General features: G+C 40.9%; 2 protein-coding genes across 2 annotated transcripts; one reads left to right on the forward strand and one right to left on the reverse strand.

The window, feature by feature from the left end:
* Nucleotides 1-2,446: 2,446 nt before the first annotated feature.
* LOC117428964 (E3 ubiquitin-protein ligase RNF126) lies at nt 2,447-9,439 on the reverse strand. Its single transcript, XM_034048030.3, has 9 exons — nt 9,072-9,439; nt 6,630-6,688; nt 6,238-6,298; nt 5,259-5,494; nt 4,925-4,993; nt 4,371-4,440; nt 4,146-4,239; nt 3,659-3,774; nt 2,447-3,322 (listed from the first exon to the last, which is right to left on the reverse strand). Exons 1-9 carry the CDS (start codon nt 9,288-9,290, stop codon nt 3,164-3,166), a joined length of 1,083 nt encoding a protein of 360 aa, XP_033903921.3. The 5' UTR covers nt 9,291-9,439; the 3' UTR covers nt 2,447-3,163.
* Nucleotides 9,440-10,967: 1,528 nt separating this feature from the next.
* Nucleotides 10,968-22,671, forward strand: LOC131721081 (follistatin-related protein 3-like). Its single transcript, XM_059014283.1, has 5 exons — nt 10,968-11,264; nt 13,732-13,917; nt 16,940-17,155; nt 18,569-18,796; nt 19,727-22,671. The coding sequence occupies exons 1-5, from the start codon at nt 11,189-11,191 to the stop codon at nt 19,777-19,779; spliced, it is 759 nt and encodes a 252-aa protein (XP_058870266.1). The 5' UTR covers nt 10,968-11,188; the 3' UTR covers nt 19,780-22,671.
* The last annotated feature ends 804 nt before the right edge of the window (nt 22,672-23,475 follow it).

A 23,475-nucleotide genomic window follows, 5' to 3' on the forward strand; every position in this document is an offset into this window, starting at 1 on the left:
ACAGGACAAAACTCGGGACAGGATGAGCAAACATCACTCTGGACCCTGAACGCACTGCAATCACATAACTGCCACCCACCTGGCCAATGGCAGAGCTCAATTTCAACATGTTCTGCATGAGCGTTTCTTTCGGACAGTGCGTTGTTTTTTAAAATCACCCTGTAGACGTCAATTTGTTGGAAGAAAACCTCTCAGCGGAAGGCAAATGCACACTTGCAGGGATGGAAATAAGCGTCCCATTGCCTGGCAGTCAGAGCCAAGTGGACAAACATTTCGTCCCGTGCCTTCGCCAGCGTACCGACTGACCGCACCAGCAGAATTGCTTGTCTGCTGGACTAAAAGCATTTTCACAGACGCAAAGCGTTCGCAGTCTGACAGCTTCTACAACGAAGCATACAAAAAAAACAAAAGCCTTAGAACTGAAATATCACTGTTAGTTAGAAACTCTAAAGCTGACAAGCCCAGAAATATAGAAAAGTACCTGAAATTACATACATACATATATGTTTGTTTTAAAAGAGCAGAAAATCATATAACGCTAGAATAAAAACCTTGTTCAGAAAGATCAATATTTTCAAGTCTGAGTGGAAATGTCTGATATGTACAATGCTTCACTGTTATTTGCTTTTAAAACCTTACTCATTTTTTTTTCCTTTGTTCTGTTTAAACACCCGGCTGTCTGGTACAGAGCAGTACAGCACTATTAATGGAGCTATCGTCTTTCAGCAGAAGAAATAAGAAAAGAGAAACCCTGGAGTTTTCTCCTGAGCTAGCACAAGAAAGGCATCTTCCAGGAATGATTTCTTCCGGTGTTCCACTGCCGCAGGTTTCCCGGCACTCCTTCCAGAGGCGTGGAGAGGGAAACGTTTCACATTGCAGGTCTGCAGAACACCTTCAAGCACAGAACCACATTTAAAACGATTGCTCTGATTAGGGGTGAAGTGAAACCCTTTTCAGAAATGACACGAGTAAAGACGCTAGGAAAGAGGAGACAAGTTGCTGCCTCCGCCAGCACAGAGCAAACAGAAACTGGGCGAGTGCAGCCGAGCGAACCCGGATAGATCGGGATAGATGAAGCCACTGTAATGTAGCATCCTCCGTGTGCAATGTAATTCATCAGTCCCTGATACAGACAGAGAAACTGCCTTACTTTACAAAGCGTTTGCACCAAAAAACAAACAAATCTAGCTGTGTTTCCATCTGTACAGCTCAGAAATACTTCCAGTTTGCATCCAGTCTGTTCCGAATCGATCACCTCTCAACAGGTAGCTGGAAATAAAGCTGCTAAGACCATTTGCCAGCAGTGCTAACTGGAGCAGAGCAGAGCTACATCAAATCAGATAAGAAACTCAAGTCACTCTTCTGTATTTAAGAGCCGGAGGGAGCAGCTTTCTCTCCTGAAGGATGTTCATTAACACGGTTCAGTCCACAACCTACATTTCCTTTAAATACAAAGTAGCAAAGGGTTCAATGAAGTTCCCTAGTCTTAACTGTGCTGTTAAGTTTTCTTTACTTTTAAACAGCTGTGAAGGTCCAACACTTTCCATATAGAGCAGTTCTCTCCTGATGTAGCTCCGCTAGTATTAACTGCCCCTCAATGCACTCTGTGCTGATCTCCGAAGCCCCAATACTCTACATACTATACATGTGTGAGGATATAGAAACTGCAAAAAAAAAAACAAAGAAGTAAACTGTGTAATAGGCATGAACATTGGAAAAGGCATTAACGCTAATGTGAGGGTAGGGAAATTCATCTTTTTCATCTTGTTGTAGAAAACATGTTTAATTAACGAAATTCAAAACTCCCATTTCTGCACCATTATTTGCTACCAAGTGCATGCTTTCCAATTCATGTGCTCAGGCAGGGCAAGCACCAGCGGAGTCTGGCTGCAGTGTCATATTGTAGATCAAATACCACCCATCACATCACAATATTACTATTTATATTACCCTGGTTTCTCCACAGCCATGCGTAATTCAATCATTAATTATATATATTTCATTATTATTATTAGAATGATGATTTTAAAAACACATATATCCCTTAACTTAGAATAGTAATTATAATAATAAGTTAAAAAAAAAGTTCAGTGTTGAACTCAAATTCACTGAATACCTAAGAAAATGAAGCATGAGGATGTAAACTTGGCTGGTTGTTGTTCTTTGTTCAGTTTAAGAAAGAAGAGACTTTCTCTCTCTTTTTTCCTCTCCACTGTTGCAGGCTGCTGCAGGGATGCCTAACTTGAGATATTTTATATATATATATATATATATATATATATATATATATATATAAATAATCAGACATATTGTGTTTATTCTGTTGAAGGAGGCTCAGGAAACCTCATGGATTATCCTGGCTGTTTTTTATCATCGCTTGAGAAGTGGTCCATTGTTAGTGTGTCCGATGCAGGAAGGGGGCTGGAATGCACACTGTTTTGCACTGTTTTTGTCTTGTTTTTTTTTTTTTTTTTGATTGGGGTTTTAACTGGACCTAATAAATCTTCCCCGACTGGAGTACATATAAAAAAAAAGAAGAAAAAATCTTTAATCCCAGTGCATTTTTTTTTCACTAAATTCTTAATCAAATCCACACGTTTGTTTGGTTTCTTTGTTCCTTTGGCTGCACAGAATACAGAAAAATTAAAAAAAAAGTCTATTCCTATCCCCACCCCCACCCCCACCCCCCAATCAACCAGTAAACACCAAATAGCCCAATGACGGCTACAATTGTGTTACATATACATGTGGGCCAGTTATCACATTTCCATTTTAGGCAGGTCCCTTCAGTTTAGTCCAGATGTAGGCAGGTTCTGCATTTGTCATTTGATGGGTCTATAAAGGGATACCTTACTTGCTTATGCGTGGAATTGAAAAACGTTGCAAGGTTCTTGCGATCAGCTTTTTTTTATTCTCGTCATTCCCCTGCGACAGTCTCCTGAATGAGGTGGATTGGGTGGGTGGATTGGGTGGGTGGGTGTTTGGATGGCTGGCTGGTTGGGTGGTTGGTTGGGTGGCTGGTTGGGTGGTTGGCTGGCTGGTTGGGTGGTTGGTTGGTTGGTTGGTTGGTTGGTTGGTTGGCTGGCTGGTTGGGTGGTTGGTTGGGTGGTTGGTTGGTGTCATTCACGTTCTCGTGGCTCAGTGAGAGAGTGTGGAAGGGGCTTTATGAGTTATTCGTTGTGTTCTCGTTGCCGGGAGAACTGGAGGAAGAGGAGGAGGAGGAAGAGGAGGAGGAGGAGAAATTCATCCCCGATAACCCAGGCGGATTTGTCGCTGTGTTCTGTCCACTTAAACTTTTCCTGCAAACTGGACACGTGTCGTGCTAAAGAAAGAAATAAAAAGAAAGAAACACATTAGGTAACGGTTCACAAATACCTTAACTTCAAAACACTCAGTAATTGGTCAACTAGATACAGTTTCAGACGGTGCCTTCATCACTTTTAGGAAGGCATTAGACAAATCTTTTGTCTACTTAACAACTGAGAATTTAAATTAAGCTTGGCATGCTGTGCAGAGTCAACAACGCAGAGATACAGTAACTCATACAGACGTATACATAAATTCATAAACACAACAGTCTCCAGACTGCAGATCATTTCTTGCTAAGCGTCCAGCTGCTAAGTAGTGCAGAGTACAAAATAAGTTGAAACAAACTCACCTGTTCAAGCCACGGTACTATACAATCATTGTGAAACATGTGATTGCATGGGAGCTGCCTTACATTTTCTCCTGCGGTGTAATCTTCTTTACAGACGGGACATTCTAGACCTGAACCTGAAAAAAAACAAACAAAAACAGCTTTGTCATAAACAAGCAGATCCCCCTAGACCACGATATATACAGGTTACAGGTCACAGCATCACACAGGCCACAGTGCATAGCTTCAAGCAAATGCCCCTGCAAAACAAACTTGGGGAGCATGTGATGTGGAACATGTTTGACCTTTTTTGTTCCAACAACAGGACAGGAATCGTTTGGTAAAATGGCATCACAATTTAATTTAGGATTGTTTCCAGATGTGCACTGGGTAGGTCTGATAGAAGCAAGCGCATTATCTCATAGCTAATAATAATTTTGGCAAAATACAATTCATGACATTTCACGTTTAAAACCGTACATATATTGCACAATAGAAGCGCCCGTACCTACGTGTTCTTCTGTAACCTGCACTGTGGGGAGGCTCTTAATTTTATCTCTGTCTGCCGGAGGGGGGCCGGTGTTTTCAAACTGATTTAATAACTGGTGGGGTAAAGAAAGGAAGAGAACCACGGTTACAGTAACATTCAATTTATAAATCAAAATCGCTGTACAGCTTAAACTACGTAGCAGAGTAAGATCCATTTGACCCCGCCCCCCCTCATTCAATGTACCTGTGTTATAATTGCATCAAGTCCGTTCGCCCCCCATGCATAGTCCATTGGGTTTGAGTGCAACATACCCCTTGAAAAAAAGACCACAGGGAATCAGATCAAGACAACTGACATGGCTTTAGTTGATGCACCTTTGCCAGTTTGTATCGGTGCCTATATTAAAATATATCACTTTTTCATGAATGCATTAATTATAATAACTGCTGACAAGTAATATAAGTGTCATAAGCAATGTCATGCATCATGCCGATTAGGAAGTTCTCTGTTAAAAGGGGCAGCCGCACCCCATCTGCACCACACATCACACTGGTCTGAACTCGTTCCTCTTTGCCTAAAGACATTTCAAACCTGAAAGCAACAGAGAGGCAGCCAGTATTTTTCTCCACTCTTTGACTAAGCAATTTGAACTACTTGCATACTTGTCACATCGATTCAGGCTCACGGATGATATGCTGAAACCTACTGTCAAGTATTTTGATCAAAAAGCTTTTGCCAAGCCACTGTAAGCAGCTCTGCTTATGAATATTCCTTAAAACTTCCCAAAATGTACTTACCAGGGACCCAGTCCTATGTTTGGAATGGCTGTAGGTGCTATAATTCCATTCACTAACTGCTGAATAATTCTGTATCAGGAAAACAAACCTGTGTTATACAGTGTACAGACTCAAAAGCACAGTGCAATTCTGCATAATAGGACAAAGAACAAAAAACAAACAAACACAAAAGCTTTTGTATTTCTGCCAGCTCGTGTTTTGTAAAGCCGCAGATCTGGATGCTTGTTCCATGGATTCAGAAATACAAATTGCATAATTTGAATAAAAAAAAAAAGTTACAAGTCTAACACAGTTTTTAAAGTGTAGTGTCCCGTCCCTTCAATTTTGTCATTACCCTTCTAGTGTGGGAACCCCCTCGTGCCTCCCTGTCTGCCGTCTTGCCATGTGCCGCGCCCTGGGTTGCCTGGCACCATAGCGCTGCCTTGACGCCAGCTCCCTCTCCCTGCGATTCTCTGTCTCCCTGTTGTCTTCCGAGGGTGGCCCTGCGCTGAACTCAAAGTTCTCGTCAAAAATCCCCAACGCAAACTGCCCGTAGCCGGGGGGAAAGGTGAACATGTGCTGGTCCAGGGTCTGCAGGGAAATCGGGACGAATTCAACTTCTTACCATATTAAAGCTGGTACTTTATCACGATGCACTAGAACATAATGTACATGGAAAAGACTGAACAAACATTGAGTAAATATCCTTAAACTGCACACATCCTAATGTATAAACACTACAGCTGCTCTCTATATGACATATCTCTGACAATGGTTAAATGCCGAGGACAAATTCTGAACTCTTCTCTCACTACCAGGGTCTGGGTCAATTCCTGTTATTCCAATACCAGTTCCCAAGTCCAATTCTTTCGAAGGAACTGGAATTGATATTTTAGAGACAGTTGTTGTGATTGTTCAACTGTTTTCATTTGAAGCCAATTTCATTGACTTCAATTGAAGTAATTTGATGCCACTGTGAGAAGCTTATTTGAACAGAATTGCCATTTTGTCCAGTGATGTGTTGGAATTGATTAAAAGGGACTGGGAATTGGAATCTGGAATTGAAAAACAGAAACTGACCAGAACCCTGTTCACTTCATTCTAATCTATTTACATCTCCAGTTATTTTTTTATTTATTTTTTGCTTTATTATGCAGCTCAAAAGGGCCGTCTAGGCTCAGGACCACAGTCATCAAAACTGCTTCTCCAGAACTCCAGGAATACAATGCTGTGAAAATGTATCACCTCCTAGCCCTCTTGAAGTTCTGTAAAATGGCATGATTTTGTATTGTTTCAGCAGAACATAAAGCTGTTTAGTAAGGAAGCTCACAAACCTCAAACTGGTGCCGGTTTTGATCACTGGTAGAGGCTGAAGAGGTGGAACCATTTTCAGCGCTAATTGGGAAAAACAAACATCATTCAGTCCTATTGAAATAAAATATTACTAACATAACATTTTATAAATAACTTGAACTCTGCAGCTGTTTAAGAGCTGAAAACAATTAAAAAGATCTAATTAAGCAAATGATCAGTTCAATGAAGGGTCTAGTTAAGTAACTGAGAGCTCAGTTGGAATGAAAACCAGCAGACACAGGGGCTCCCCAGGACCGGGGTTGGGAACCACTGCTATAAGGTACAAGGGACATGTGTGTCCCACAAATAAAAATGATGTCAACGTTCTTCTTTTTGCAGTGAGACGCATGAAACAGGGTTTAATTCTGCGTACCTTCTCTCTTCAGGTAGTTCTTCAATAAAGCCAGACTCACACCTCGGGCAGGTGTAATCCTGTAGGGGGATGAACAAAACAAATACATGTAATATTACCCAATACTGTTAATACTACATGACTTAGACGTGTGTTTATTTACTGTACATATTTGTTTGAAATACACAGTACCAGCCCCCATCTATTCACTCACAGGCACGTCATTCAGTGCGTTCTTCCTGTGTGTATGAAGGCTTCAGCACAAAACTGCAGGGGCGCATTTTGTTATTGATGCCTGTTCCTATAACAAGCTGTGTGTCAGGATCTCTCAAGGTTTGTATATTATCCAACTCTCCTCCCAATCACAGAGGGAGACAGATAGACCATCCCCAGCAGAGCGCAATAGAATCCACAAACAGGATGAACTTCGCTGTCCCAAGTTCAGGATGTGATGACGACACACAAAAGAGTAAACCCTGTGTGAGCCGGGCAATGCTAGACAGGCACTGTAGGGGCTCATTCTAGAAGCCAACCCAAAGTAAAACAATGAATGGGATCGCCTGAAAGAAAGGAAGAAAAGGCATGGATTCCACGTGATTGTACAGTTAACACAGAAAAAAAAAAAAACTACAACACTGGACAACCAGAGAATTCAGAGTAAGCAAAAAACGAAATCAAAATGTTGAACTTGCAGTCAGTTTGTAGGTGAAACGCCATTCACTTCTTCAGATGGCAGCAACTGCTTTTTTAAAATTGTATTTATTTAACCACAGTGATCTATGCAGATAAATTATGCCACCAATACCGGGACATCATCATCAACCACAGTACGCAGGAAGAGCCACATGGTTTGTACCTATCAGGGTGTCACGTGAAATCTAATTTAACCTGAGAGTAAGCGGGGGTGTCCAACACTATAAACCACTTCAGTTCATAATTATAATAACCTCTGTTCACCACGTGGCAATACATGATCAATGCTGAAACCAAAGCCTGTCCAATAAAACGCTCAACAACAAGAACACAAAGTGCAATTAAGAAATAAAATCATCCAGCAAATTAGAGAAAATGCTGATTCCTGTATGTTTTCATGCATGAGATTTGTCATTTATTTTCTTTTTTCTACAGACCCCAAATGAGCCTGACAGGGCAAGATCAACTATAGTATGGATTGTGGGTGCTTGTTCCATTGTGATCAGACCCTGGCTTTTATTGTGCCCTGCTGGTGACTGTCTGTCTCCCTCTGATTGGAAAGGGGGTGTAGGACCTACAAACAACATTGAGAGATTCTGACACACAGCTTCACATTATAGAAACAGGCATCGACAATAAAATGCCTCTTAGTTTAGTGCTGAGAAAAACCTTATATTCCTTAAATGTATGATACACACATCAGACAATAGGACTCACTGAACCATGTGCACACCAGTGAAAAGATGGGAGCTGGTATATTTGAAAATATATGTACAGTACTTAAACAGGTATATATGTGTGCCCGAACCTCAGACTCATTTATGTTGTAGTGTGCGCTATGGGTTACAGATTCATTTAAAACAAAATGCATGACTTGAAAATGTAGGTTTACTGCATTTCCACATCCGACATCTATTTACGTAAAATAATGCTGTTTATTTGAGGACGCGATTCAAGTGCTTTTCGAAAACTGATTACAAATGTTACCTAACGCAACTGAATAATCTTTGCATTTGGCAGGAACAATGGGATTTCAGAGTGAACTGTCGAGCTTAATGAATGTATAACTGGCTGTGATATGCACACAGGTAACTTTATTTTGTAAAAACACTAATATTCAGACACACATCAGAAAAATAATAGAAACGTCTCCAGCTTGTCACACGTGGATGGGGGGAGCCTAGTTCAAATTCAAAGTGTTTTTTACACGTTTCAGTTTCAGTTCACTTGACACGGTTAAGATAATTTCAGCTTGTTAATAAAACACATAACTCCATGACCGTTGTGTACCTCGCTGGAGTCTTATCAGAACTGCACAGGGTAACCGGCTTTATTTAAAAACGTGTTAAAGGGTTAATATTCATTACAGAAAACACATAAGAAAAACCATAGTAACGTCTCTCGCTTGTGTCAGGCTATATGTGATCAACCACAAACAATCCGTTTGAATGTGAGGTATTTCGATTTTAAACGATGGATGAAGCGATATTATCAACACAACATGTCACCTCAGCGTGACGTTTTGATGTGAATGTGTCTTTGCCCCCGCTGTCAATAAATATATCTATATGTCTATTTTTTTTTTTTATAATATTCTGTATTGCTTCGATACGTTTAACTGTACGTTAATATTGAGATACACAGAGGCCTGTTGGGATGAATACACGGCGGCCACACCACACAGATTCAACGTACCGAACCCCGCCTACCGTTAACACCACCCCCGCAAAGGACCTGCTTCACACTCCGGTCCATGACCGGGTTTCTTACCGGGAGATGCGGGCTGATCTCCGCCGAGCAGCGGTGACAGAAAAACCGACCGGGTCTTGTGGGAGCTTCCGCCATCTTCCGACTTAGTCCGAGACAGACACACACATACGATACAGAACTGGTACGGGCAGCCGGAGGGGACAAAACTCGACTTGGCTGGAAAAAAAAAAAAAGAAACGCAAAAGACCTCGTCGGCCCTCCACACACTAAGCAGAGCATGTTATCGTATCCATACTAAAATCTGCATTACAGTTATAAGGCACGTGAAATACAAACCACAGTTAATAGTGATAAATATGAAAGAAAAATGAACTGAAAATAGAGTTATTGAGAACTCGACTGTAATTGTTTGCGGACCAACATGGAAGAGAGGCTGCTTATAGTGCTGCTGTCCGGGTACTTTCAATGACTTTCAATGACCTCTCTCGTCACCCTAAATAAAATAAAGCTGACAGAATAGACACACTTTAATCAGAGCTCCCTTTTAATCATTAATTCACTTTAGCATTGTATTTTTAGAAGTTGCACTTTTTAAAATGTTTACTTGATTTCTTTCTTTTTTTAAACAAAACTACTGTACTGCCCCCCCACACCCCCACACCCCCACACCACACCGATGGCATATCGTTCGTGCTCTCTATTTTATTTGACTTGCAGACAGTACAGCATCACCAACATGTCACTATGAAACTGTAATTCGTATTTATAAACACAAGAGGGCGCTGTTGTACTGCAAGAACTTTCAATACAGTAAATTTAAATAAACGTATGGGGTTTAAGGGAAGCCAGACAAAGTCGTCTCTGGTTGTGGGGGTGTAACGATTCATCGTGTATCGATAAATCGCGATACCTTCTTTTCATGATATATCGTATCGTAATAGAGGCATGTATCACACAACAGCAGAGCTCATTCTAGTTCAGTAAGTGGTTCTTTTATGCAGAGTGTATTTATTTTATAGCTGCTATAAATACACGCACTGTCTAATACCATTTAGTTTGTGTCCACCATTAATTGATTATTTTATTTAATCTTATTAAGCATCATACAGCTAGCCCTAAAAAAAAAAAAAAAAAAACTTTAACCAGTCACAAAGAGTTAAAATATTTCTATCATACTTCAGGTAATCTCTGTGCAGATAATGTTTATTGAGAAGATTATTCAATAATGTTTATTGAATAATTACATCAGGCAGCTAGGTAATTAACTCTATAACTAGAGCGCTATCTAGCGTCTTTAAAATAGCAATTAATAATAATAATAATAATAATAATAATAATAGTAATAATAATAATAATAATAATAATAATAATAATAATAATAATAATAATAATAATAATAATAATAATTGTATCTACAGTGGTTTCTTATTAATTATGCTGGTCAATTTGGCTATGGAATCTCAGTCATATGAAACACCTCCAAAAACCTCATTACAAAACAACCAAGATATGAACAACTTCTCAACCCTAAACCTCTTACCCACAGTGGGGGCGTATTGCGTCATTTTCTGTACCTTGTCTTTCCTGTAATCTTATAGAGACCAATATAATAGTATGCTACTGGTGGGCGGAGAGAGAGGGAGAGAGAGAGAGAGAGAGAGAGAGAGAGAGAGAGAGAGAGAGAGAGAGAGAGAGAGAGAGACATGTGGGACTGATATTTTGGCGGGACGTGATGAAATGTTGGACCGATCCCAGTCGAGTCACTGGCGTGTGTGTGGTGGGAGGTCACAGCGGGAGGCAGCGTGTTGTTTATTTTTCTCCCCCTCTCCCCCTCCCCGACTCAATCAGACATCAAAAACAATGCCCTGCCCACCAATACCACTGGCTGAAAGTTAAACCATCGCCCATCAGCGTAATTCTGCCTTGCCAAAATATTTATACAGAGGGAGGACCTTGAACGCTTCCACACATTCATTCAGTAAAGCCAGACAGGACTGCCAGCAGCACGTTATTAAAACAGAAGAACAAACTGACTTTAAAAACCGACATCGTTCTGATAACTGCAATAACAACAACACCATATATATATATATAAATATCAATAAAGCAACTCGCGAGTGTTGTTTGGCCGAGCAGTCCCAAGAATAAAGCTGGGCTTCTACATTTTTCTTTCAAACATGAACTTTTTAGCATTTAGTAACATTCTGACCTGTGCCATCTTATGTCAAAATATTGGACGATACTCAGTAAACGGTAAGTCTGATACCTATACCCGATCCTAAACAATGTTTAGCATTTGTTGATATATATATATAGTTTTGAGTATGTCATTCATGGATAGATCTTGAATGTGTAGCATGTTACCGATCACCATACTACTACTACTACATAATATATATTGTAAATGAATTGACACACAAACACTGTATTCGTTTAACATCTAAATGTTATTAAACTGAGTAATGTTTATTTGTTTGTCTTTATTCTTTGTTTTTCTTTTTAAAAAAGCATATTGTGTAACTTGCAATGTAAGTGCAGTATTTCCATATATAAGCGAATGTGATGTGCATTTTCTATTAGAGCATCAGAGCGCAAGCACGACACCTTTCAAATCAGCACTAGAGGTATTTCTTTTTTACCAAAGACTGCAACGTGCGGTTCATTTCTACAGGCGCCAGGGCGCACACTCGTGTAGGCGTAGCAGCCTGAAGGCATAGCCTACGTTTTGTAATAATAATAATAATAATAATAATAATAATAATAATAATAATAATAATAATAATAATAATAATAATAATAAAAACAAATATATAAGATATTTGTCAGGCAAGACGCCGTGTTACCGTGCGCGGGGAGCTCGTTGGAGAGACTGCAGGTGCCGTTGTTTGATTCTTTCTTCATGCTTGTTCGTGACGCATTAGCCCCGTTTAACGTGTTATTGATTACCTTTGAGCTACTCCAACTACAGCAAAATGCCACTTTACTTAATATGACACGCATTAGGCTAACAGTTAGCTTTCTTATCTCAATCTTAGCTTTCCCCAAACTCTAACAAATTGATCTCCACAAGAAAAAAGATAAACGCTCCCCAATTGCCTACGAAATGTTTTGCTTAACTGAAGGTGCCGCGCCTACACGAATCTATGGAGTAATAAACGATTGGCGATGTCTCTGTATTTGAAAGCGAAGACAAAAGAGAGATACATAACTGGGCTTTTCTTTGAACGTCAAAACTATGCACGACAAGGGTTAATATCAGCAAGTACAGTTACACAGACTTTCACTTGGAATGCCAGACAGCTGTTATTGGAGCTGTCACTGGCGTCCTGACTTTTTTTAATCAGTTTTGACAGACAGCAGACCTGACTGTTAAAACACGTTTCTCTAGTCCCGGGTGTCAGTATTTAGGATTACCAGATGTAACGCTCGGTCCCCTGGGTGCTCTATAGACAGACGTTGAATAAACAAATGCAGTAACCTACGTACTCAACATCCAGTTTACACACAATGCTCGTTACAATCACGCGCAGTAACACCGCGGCTTCATCTTCCAAGCAGCTATAACAAACTCTGCTGAAGGACTTTGTCTGCTTCAGCTTAGCTTGGTTTTGTCGATTTATTTCATATCATTTCTTTCTTTATTTGCTTTTACTGTTCGCTGCAGAGGATGCATGTGCTAGGGAAATGTTGCAAAATAAACAGAGACGCAACACTACCGCTCTTAAATTCGTATGTCATTATTCTCGCCTCAGTTTTGAATCAGTCTCGTGTCCGTTACCTCGGTCACAGCGAGGTACTTGACCAAGGTTAACCCAGACTGGGAAACGTGCGTCCCTCTCACGTGTCTTTCCTTGTTGTAGTTTCAAGGTTCAGTGGATCTCAGTATAGTGTTATTTGGACAAAGATTATCTCCGACTGCAGCTCAATGATTTCTTACCACTGGTATAGTTCAGATTGTGTCCGTGGCAGTGCCTGCATCCAAGTTATTTAAACTCGCTGAAAGTACCCAACAAACAAAGTATTTATTTACAATATATTTATTTTAACACGTTTTACCAGAGAGGTCTACAGGCACAACATTACAAAGTGAATCAAAGCCGTAACTTTAAAGCTCACAGAGTGCGCGTACTTACAGTCTTAATGTAATCTTTCCCATCTATAAACGAGGAAAATCCATGTTAATTGAACCTATCCACAACTGTTATAAGGATGTGTTTTTTAAGGACCGTTTTTTAACGCCCTTTTTAATTAATTAAATACAGTTTGCATTTCACAAAACCTTTCGGATGTCTAAACCGAGAATGGTTATAAACTTTCTCCAAAAAATGGTCATTAAAAAACATTCCTAAAAACAATCTCTGAATTATATTTTGTAACAACTTGAGAACGCTTAAGAGACCTTGGATTTGAGTTTATAGAATGCAAGTTATTTAAAGACTAGAGTAAAAAAAAAAAAAAAAAAGAAACACAAGACTTAAGTAAAGCTCGGTAAGTCAAGCTTTACTTTTTTCTTATAGCGTGTGATGTTATTTTTGTGGTACGCGTTAAAACGTGTTTTTTTTCCCTCTCAGCATTCAGCATTAACTGATGAGCGACAAATTGGGTTCTCTAACATATAAACATATACGACTGTGCAGGTGACCTACAGTTTGCCTTGTTCGTAGTCATGTGTGCAGTAGTCATTGACAGCGTACCATTGTGCTTGTTCCTGCGCTTTCAGCCGGGATCTGCTGGCTGCAGCAAGGACGCGATCAGAAGTGCGCGGTGATACTGAACACGGAGGTGTCCCACGAGGAGTGCTGCGGGAACGGCAGTTTGGAGACGGCCTGGTCCAACTACACCCTGTCCATCAACAAGATCAGCCTCATGGGCTTCCTGGGGATGGTCACATGCAAGCCCTGCAAAGGTAATGCAGCCGTGCTGGGGTATTAGGGGAGGGGTGGGGTATTAGGGGAGGGGTGGGGTATTAGGGAGCCTTGCTGGGGTATTAGGGAGCCGTGCTGGGGTATTAGGGAAGGGGTGGGGTATTAGGGGAGGGGTGGGGTATTAGGGAGCCTTGCTGGGGTATTAGGGGAGGGGTGGGGTATTAGGGAGCCGTGCTGGGGTATTAGGGGAGGGGTGGGGTATTAGGGAGCCTTGCTGGGGTATTAGGGGAGGGGTGGGGTATTAGGGAGCCGTGCTGGGGTATTAGGGGAGGGGTGGGGTATTAGGGAGCCTTGCTGGGGTATTAGGGGAGGGGTGGGGTATTAGGGAGCCGTGCTGGGGTGTTAGCGGAGGGGTGGGGTATTAGGGAGCCGTGCTGGGGTATTAGGGGAGGGGTGGGGTATTAGGGAGCCGTGCTGGGGTGTTAGGGGAGGGGTGGGGTATTAGGGAGCCGTGCTGGGGTGTTAGGGGAGGGGTGGGGTATTAGGGAGCCGTGCTGGGGTGTTAGGGGAGGGGTGGGGTATTAGGGGAGTGGTGGGTGGTGCTGTGCAGGATTCTAGGGCTCCTTTAAGGGTCCTGTTTTGCGCTGTGCAGTTACAACAATGACCTCATTTAGCAATTCTTTAATAACACCTTTTATATTTGTTTCTAAAAATATATACTGTGTATCACAATGCAGGTATTTTAGTCTGGAGTATTTATGTTCAATAAAGGGACATTTTTAAAAACAATTTAAAAAGAGAAAATCTAGGCCTAGGTTACAAATTACAAGTGGATGATCAATCCTAAGAGAAAGGGTGCTCCCTGCAGTCCAGGGCAGGCTTGAGGCATGGAGACTGAACTGCTCCCTCCCTCACCCCCTAAGAGAAAGGGTGCTCCCTGCAGTCCAGGGCAGGCTTGAGGCATGGAGACTGAACTGCTCCCTCCCTCACCCCCTAAGAGAAAGGGTGCTCCCTGCAGTCCAAGGCAGGCTTGAGGCATGGAGACTGAACTACTGCTTGATTTGAAGGTTGTCTGTTGATTTGAGAAGCTACCACGTGACTTAAATGTTATTTCATAAGGGTAAGAAACTACAAAGGAGTCATTACAATTCTGCTGTCACACACTAACAATTGAAATGCAATAGCAATGGGAGAAACCATGGGCACAGAATGCCTAAATTTAGTACAGTTGATGTCCGGGAGATAGTTTGAGCTGTCTTAGTTCATACTTACCTTAGCAATTAACTGCTCAGCTCGGCTCAGCGTTGTCTTGAAGTACTTAAATTGTGCATTCAATTCAGAAAAAAGGTAATTATGGTAGGTAGGTCTGTGTTATTATCTGCGATTTGATGACAGCAAAGTCATTCGATCTCCTGAAATCTGTGACAGCGAACACCTGAGAGTGTTTTTTTTGTATTGCTTTCTGTGGGGTTCCTTCCTAAAGCTGTGTCAGCTTGAATACAGGGGTTTGAATGAGTAGTGTTCTGCGCGGGAGACAGTATATAAAACACTGAGTCTGGCGTCCTGTTTGGAGATAGTTCTTTTTTTAATGCTCTGGATGAAACCCAGATGTTTCTTTCCAGATTTCTCCAGCTGTTTGGAGTAGAATCCACCAGCCTCGACTCCAAACAGGCATTTGATGTCACATGAGGACATATTTAGCATCTCTTCAGCGTCGCTTCAATATGTACTGTTACCCATTGGAGCCCAGCCGGGCTAGACTGAAATGAACTTAAAATGATGAGAAGCCAAAAACAAAACCAAAAAAACACCCAACAAAATAACATTGTATTTTAATAGCTGTTTCATATCCAGTACCCCTTGCACTGTGCAAAATATTTGCAGACTTTGGCTACAAATGGCAACACATGTTACTTACTAGCATTTTGGAAAGCATGTGCTCAGCCTTCATTTGCTATGGTATCACAACCAGCTGGGCTTTTATTAAAATGAAAAGCTTTGTCCCACAATCATGCTTGGAGGTTATATATATTTGAATTATCTGTACTCTCTCTCTCTCTCTCTCTTCTACCAAAACAAAGTACTATTGAGTCAAACCTGGCTGCTAAAACAATAGATTTTTTGAGAAGATGAAATTTGAAATTTAAACACATGCTATCGTTTTAACGAATCAGCCTACGTTAAAAGAGATTTTTGATAAACAAACTTATTAAATCGCAGTTCCAGAATGCTTTCCACATGCTGCAAAGGTCTGGTATTCATAAAGCAAAAAAAAAAAAAAAACCCTAAAAACATGCCCTTCTTTTTTATTGCACATATTTAATACAGCGGACCGCACAGGTAATGTCGTTACAGTGCACACGTGTGTGGGGAGTTACTGCTCAGCGGTTCAAAGTCATGTTTGGGCAGTAAGCTGTGCTTTATACATAAAGTTTTATAGTGAAAAAAAAGTCTAGACCAGCCATGGACAAATGCAATCCTTGAGGACCAATCTTAAGAGGAATAATGTAGCTCTAAGACCAGGATTGATTCAATTAGACAGTAAACTGGAAGCACTGCTTATGTGCCATCATCATTTTGGATATTCAGGTCCTGGGTCAGATGCACCACAGTTCCCCACCCTCTCCTCCAGATAGTGATGCTCCTGTAGTTTTCAATTCATTCCAGCACAGGTCCCTCGTGTATTGAATTGAGTAGCCCACAGACGTGTTTCATTCAGGTTTGTAAGTGTTTAACTGGAGTGTTCAATCCTGGATCAGAATGGACTGTACTACAATTTTATTTTATAATTATTATTATTAGATATTGCCTGGCTAAAGCCAGTCTAGTAGACCTTTTCAAGCATTTTTCAAGGACGTTTCGATTGCTCACACTGTGACTTCAACCCCACGAAACTGGTTTTTTTCTGCCAAACTTAAGCATAATTATTTAAAACTATATATGAATAAAATATGTGTTTCATATATGCAAAAAGTATAGAGCGTATGTATTGTAAAGCTTTATGTTGAAAGTGTCGCGAGAATTGCCTACATTTGTTATTTGTGTTTATTTTATTTTCCCCAGAAACTTGCGACGGTGTGTACTGCGGACCCAGCAAGGTGTGCAGAATGAAGCAAGGGCGCCCCCACTGCGCATGCGCCCCGGACTGCTCCCACATCAACCGCAGGCAGCCTGTGTGCGGCGGAGACGGCAACACTTACCGGGATGAGTGCGCCCTGCTGCTGGCTCGGTGCAGGGGTCACCCCGACCTGGTTGTCATGTACCAGGGAGAGTGCAAGAGTGAGTGTAGCTAGCTTTTTGGGGGTGACAACACGCTATTGCAATGACCAAGACGACTTTGGGTCGGGTAATTTCAATCTGCCAGCGGTGCTAGAATAGCGTTCTCTTTCTTCAAATTTTAAATGCAGAAATAGTAAAATAAACTTAATACACTGACTGGCAGATGTTTCGACTTGATTTTTTTTTCTGTGTCTTCAATTCAATGACATGCGTTTGAGAAAGACCGCTTGACGCTGAATGTATTATCTTTCCTTTAGAGGTTTGCATTTATCGCTTCAGAGTTTAGTTAAGCATGAAAAAAAAAACACCTGCTTGACTGTGTGATGACGTTTTGTTTTTGTCTTATTTAGTTCCGCGATTAAATATGCAATGTGCTGCTAGGAAAACAAGTCTTAAAGTAGTCTGAAGTTCTTTAAGTATTAGTTTGCGGAATTATAATTCCAGGAGTTGTTTTGTTTTTTATTTGAAAAATAAATGTGCTAATAGCGAGTTTGAGTTAAAACGCTTTGAGAATCAGCCACTAAACTGCAGCGCCAGTCGGTGCTGAGCGTGCAGTGGAAGCGCGTTAGTGCTCGTGCGCCTGTGCACAGCGCGGTGCGTGCCTGGCTTTGTGCAGCCACACTGAATACGAGTAACACAGGAAACATGTGCAATTACTTGATTCAAAGAGCCCCAACCATCTGTACATCGTTAAACACTGACAAACAGGAGAGATTTGGATCATTTTTACAGCTTATTGTTTCCTGAGCCAGAATAAACAACGTTAAGAGGATACGTTTGTAATTGAGCCATTTTATCAAATTATCCAATCGGAGGTTAATGCAGGCCTCCCGCAGGCAGCAAAGAAAGCCAATGAAATTGGTTACTTCCTTTGAAAAAGCTAGGCGGCCATCCGCTGAGACGAGGGCCAGGTTTAGAGCAGAATGTAGCAGAGGCATGATCGCTTGCACAATGAAACATCTTCAATGTTAAAAAAACAAACGGTTTTCTTTCTTTTTTTGCTGTTAGCTAAATGAGAAAAGAGCCTTCAAATACTGCAACAAAATCACTTTTTAAAACAAAAGAACGCTGTTTGTTTTCAAAAGTCTTTTGCTAACCTGCTTTTAGAGTACAGGGTGAGGAATTCCTTGTATCACAATGATGCTGGGGTTGCAGAAAGCCAACATCGTTTTTACAATGGGCCATAACTTGAATTGCTCTCAAACCTATAAGAGTCGAGTGAACAAACATTTTGGCTAGTGCCTTCATTATTACCCAGAACACGTTTGTCTACTTGACCTAGTTTCTTATAAAATCAAATTTTACCTTTGATTTTTTTTAATGGCACCTGTAATGTTAGAGTCAATACAACGAGTGCAAGGTGTGAGTGGATATATAACACAGCTAACTGTGCCCCCTCCTTCCCCCTTGCAGAGTCCTGCTCCCACGTGGTGTGTCCCGGCACCCACACGTGTGTCACGGACCAGACAGAGAGCGCTCACTGCGTGATGTGCCGCACCGCGCTGTGCCCTGTCCCCATGGCCGGCGGGCAGTCCATCTGCGGAAACAACAACATCACCTACCCCAGCGCCTGCCACCTCCGGAGAGCTACCTGCTTCCAGGGGCGCTCCATCGGAGTCCGACACTCCGGGCACTGCGCACGTAAGAGAACGCTGGCAAACGCGGGCACAGGAACGCACCACGGGCTGTGGTGACGAGGCATGACGGGCACATTGCTGAAGCGATTCCTTGTGTTGATGTTGCAACATTAAATAAACACCACAAGCAAACGTGAAATACATTGCTTGGTTGTTTGGTTCTGGTGTTGTAAGATTAGCAGGTGCTTTACCTCTTCATTTATTAAAGACTGGAGTTCATTTATTAAAGACTGGAGTTAACGCTTTGAAAATGTGGCCCAACCTGTTTCATTTTGTAAGGTCAACGTATGGTGCTGTACATATTTACCGTTTACTATTCAATTACACTGAGGTTCGTACTGCATGCCCCTTGTACTAGAATATTTAACTGCAATGAAACAGTGGAAGAGCAAGGCCACAGCCTCTTTCTTTGGTAAAACTTAGGAGATCTGATTTGACCTATATGCCCCCGGGATAAGCCGCAGATAGCTTTTAGAGCATTTTACAGTGCCAGGAAGGGAATGCTCCTGGATTGCTCCAAGCACCTATTTCTAGGGGTAATCCTGTCATAACCAGGGACAGGATGTTGATGCAATCCAGAGGGATTCTTCAGTGCTGTAAAATGCTCTAATACAATCCAGAGGGATTCTTCAGTGTTGTAAAATGCTCTAATACAATCCAGAGGGATTCTTCAGTGCTGTAGAATGCTCTAATACAATCCAGAGGGATTCTTCAGTGCTGTAAAATGCTCTAATACAATCCAGAGAGAGTCTTCAGTGCTGTAGAATGCTCTAATACAATCCAGAGGGATTCTTCAGTGCTGTAGAATGCTCTAATACAATCCAGATGGATTCTTCAGTGCTGTAAAATGCTCCTATACAATCCAGAGGGATTATAAAGAATTGCTTGGTCTCGTCTGTAAAGTTTGCCCGTTTGTTTCTTTGCTCTCTTGCAGATTTGTACAAGCATGCTGAGGAGAATTGGGGCAGTCATGAGAACACGGTGTGAGCCGCTCCGTTTCCAGAGGCTGCAGCAGCATTTCTACACTCGCAGCCGGAGGGGAAACCCGACAGGAACAAACGCAAGCCAACAGAAGCAGAAGCAACACAATGTCCAGGTTCACAACTGTACGAAAGGGTTATAATTCAGAAGAAAACGTAACTCTCACGCACACACACACACACACACACACACACACACACACACACACACACACACACACACACACACACACACATACACCAATCAAAAATGCTGGTAATCAAAGGGTCAGAACGCTGATGTGTTCTGGTTCTTTTATGGACGCTATATCTGACAGAATACTTCTTCATATTTAAGTTAAAGAGTACTACAGACATGCTTGGGGTTCTCTCCAGTTTTGAAGAGGGGCAGGGCAGGGGTTCAGCGGGAGGGCACTGTTGTGTGCCCGATGGGGCGGGGGGTGGGTTGAGGCATTTCCCATTTAAATTACACACTCTTCCCATCATACTAGGGATTTGCGAAATCAAGTGTTCCACTCAAAACAACACATGCAGCTGTGCAGGAAAGTGGAGCCCTTTTACTCATGCCCTTGTGTTCTAGAACAACGGAACTGTGGTGCTAATGATCATTCTAAACAGACATCCCGCTACTATAGATGGGCACTGCTACAGGGGCTTGGGGGTAGGAGTGTATCTCTGAATCGCGATGCTTTCTTTACATGACACATAGTATCGTAATAGAGGTTTGTATCTTGATACAAGAGCAAAAGCACAATGTAGCTCACCAGGTGGTTCTTGAATGAAGAATAAACGTGTTTTACAGCTGGTAGGAATACATTCAAGCAGCCCGTCAGGACCCTCACATTGTGATTCATATGGTATCGCGACCTGCATATCATGATTCGCATCGTATCGTCACGTTAGTGTATAGTTACACCCCTGCTTTAAACCTGGAGAGAACGTTACACACTGCATTACACAAGGGGCATTATGTGAATATTGTAAATTAAACACCCCAGATATTTATTGGAGCAAAAGGTATAAAGAAAAAAAAAAAGTTTTATTTATATATTATAGTTTTTCACGTCATCTCCTGCTACCTTCAGAGATGTATTTATTATGAAGTGTTTCAATAAAGTGTTTTGGAGTTTTTATGCCTGTAAAGGTCATGCTGCTTTTAAAGTAGGTCAGCTGGTATTAATCAGTGGATGCTGGGAATTAGCTGTTGGTTTATAGAAAGAAAATATATAATATTGAGATATTTTCAAGTTATGTAATATACATATGTTTAATATGTATGCCATCTAATTGCAATGCCTGACAGTAAACTGAATAGAAATTCCCTTTTCCTGGTTGCAGCTGCAGCAATACATTGCTATACATTTTGAAGACATTGAGAAAGACTTCAAGCTGAAACATTTGTCATTGAAGTTTCTTTTATATTTCTAAATAATCCCCACTAAACTGAACACTTACAAAATACTGTCTTAGTGCCTACAACTCTTATAACAGTTTACCACAGTAATTTTGCATGGTGATTTTGCAGTTTTTCTATTATAGTTCCCTATAGTTATAAGTGCAGTTACCGTAGTTGATCATGGTTAGCCATGCTTTTAATATGCTTTACCATACCTCTCTGGGCTTAACTTTCATTATCCTCCATTACACTTTGCTATGCCTTTTGTATTATTATTATTATTAGTATTATTATTTAGCAGACGCTTGTATTCAAAACAACTTACAGAGATTTGGGGGGTGAACTCTGCATCACAACTGCTGCTGCAGAGTCACTTACAAAAGCACCTCGGCTTTACGTCTCATCCGAAGGACGGGGCACAAGGAGGTTAAGTGACTTGCTCAGGGTCACACACACACAGTGAGCCAGTGGCTGAACTGGGATTGAACCTGGAACCTCCTGTAACAAGACCCTTACCACTATGGGACTCTTCAGGAAAATCAGCACATTTTAATTTGAAGCTCTGGATACAGCATAGCATGGATATTATCAGGACATGGTCCTGCTTTAGCAGCAAAATGCTTCTTTTATGAACAAGAACTAAAAGACAAAGAGTACGGATACAATGTCTGAATTCCCCAGTGTCTGTGAGTCTCGCTCGCACATTCCAGGTTCTCTTCTTATCTTTATAATTATGCTGGTATAATCTGTAGTCTCGGGAGGGAGAGCCCAGACAAAATAACATTGTATTCCCTGCTTCAATAGAACACGCAGCACAGCATGAAAAAGAAAATGTGAAATGAAAACGTCCTCCCTGAAGGCATATTCAAACCGAACTGCTTTCACCAAAGCATTGGGCTTGGTTTAGCACAGGTGGCTGGAGGTTCACTTAATTGAAAAAAGCAGCCTCCCATTTTGTAGCTGGTTATACTGCACCAGGTGACTGTTTGTTTCAGATGATCAGAAAGACAGTGGTCGCTTCTCTGTCTCTATATGTTAAAAATGTTATTCTGTAAAGGGGAGTAAAACCAATCTCTATTTCGACTTTTGCTTGTAAAGCAAACCAAATTTGAGACACATACAGCTACACACAGAATTGGTAAATTAACACTATTTGAAAGCTTGATTTGAATATCATTATGATGGTGTGTGTATATATATATATATATATATATATATATATATATATATATATATATATATAAGCCATGACCGTACCACCTATGACCTGTTCCGCAGTATAAAGGATCACCTTATAAAGAGTTACTTAGAATTATTTCTGCTTGCATTTAATGTATTTTGCAGTACAGTATATGATATTTACTTGTTGTACTGTTGTAACTTGTACATATCAATGTGTTTACTTCACCACTGAGAGATCCTGTTATGTATTGTATACTTATTTTCTATTTTTGTACTTCTGTAATATGCAACCATAAATATATTCATATATTTGACAGTAAAGTTTTGGGTTGGATTCCTTGTTATTCGCCTGATCTGACAGCAGTCAGCCTCCTGGATTCACAATGGTTAGTACGTGTGTCTGCTAGCCTACAAACCTACTCGCCTTTCAGCCCTGCAAAAACAGTTTTAATTACCTCCTGTGTTATACCCTTATACCCTAGCCACACAAAAATGCATTACTCACATGCGGTGAAACCACAATCATATTTTTAGGTGGTGTCGATAGGGCACAGCAGTCCCTCCTTCTCGTTTCTTTAATCACAACAATCAGTTCCTGTTTTATAGTAACTGTTTTCACTGATATGATTGACTCAGAGTTAATCCTCTTCAAGGGCAGAGCTGGAAATACTTGCAATCCAGCTTGATCTTTTATAGAGTGATCGTTGTCAATATATTTAACACGCTTAAGATTTTAATATATTCGCTGCAATTTTTATTAGGTTCCGGGATCCTTCCATAACCTCAAAACACGCAATCAATGTACAAATATGAGAAGCTGAGAAAAGTAGACAAGCATTTGGCTTGGTAACTTCTTTAGTGTACTAATAGCTTTACCTTTACCTTAAGCATCGATGTTCCTCATATAAAAAATAGAATGAAATAATGAATTAAATAAAAAAAAAATCATATAACATTGTCTTCTAATGGGATTTGATAGGGTAACACGCTAGCATTAGATTGGAATCTAATGGTACCCTTAGACTAAAGATTTAAGAAAGTCAGAAAAGCCAGTGCTTGCTTCGTTTACTCTAAATCCTGAAACCCAACAAAAAACAAACAAAAAAAACCTTTATGGTATGATGA

The sequence above is a fragment of the Acipenser ruthenus genome, chromosome 47, assembly GCF_902713425.1.
Source record: "Acipenser ruthenus chromosome 47, fAciRut3.2 maternal haplotype, whole genome shotgun sequence".
Taxonomy (NCBI): domain Eukaryota; kingdom Metazoa; phylum Chordata; class Actinopteri; order Acipenseriformes; family Acipenseridae; genus Acipenser; species Acipenser ruthenus.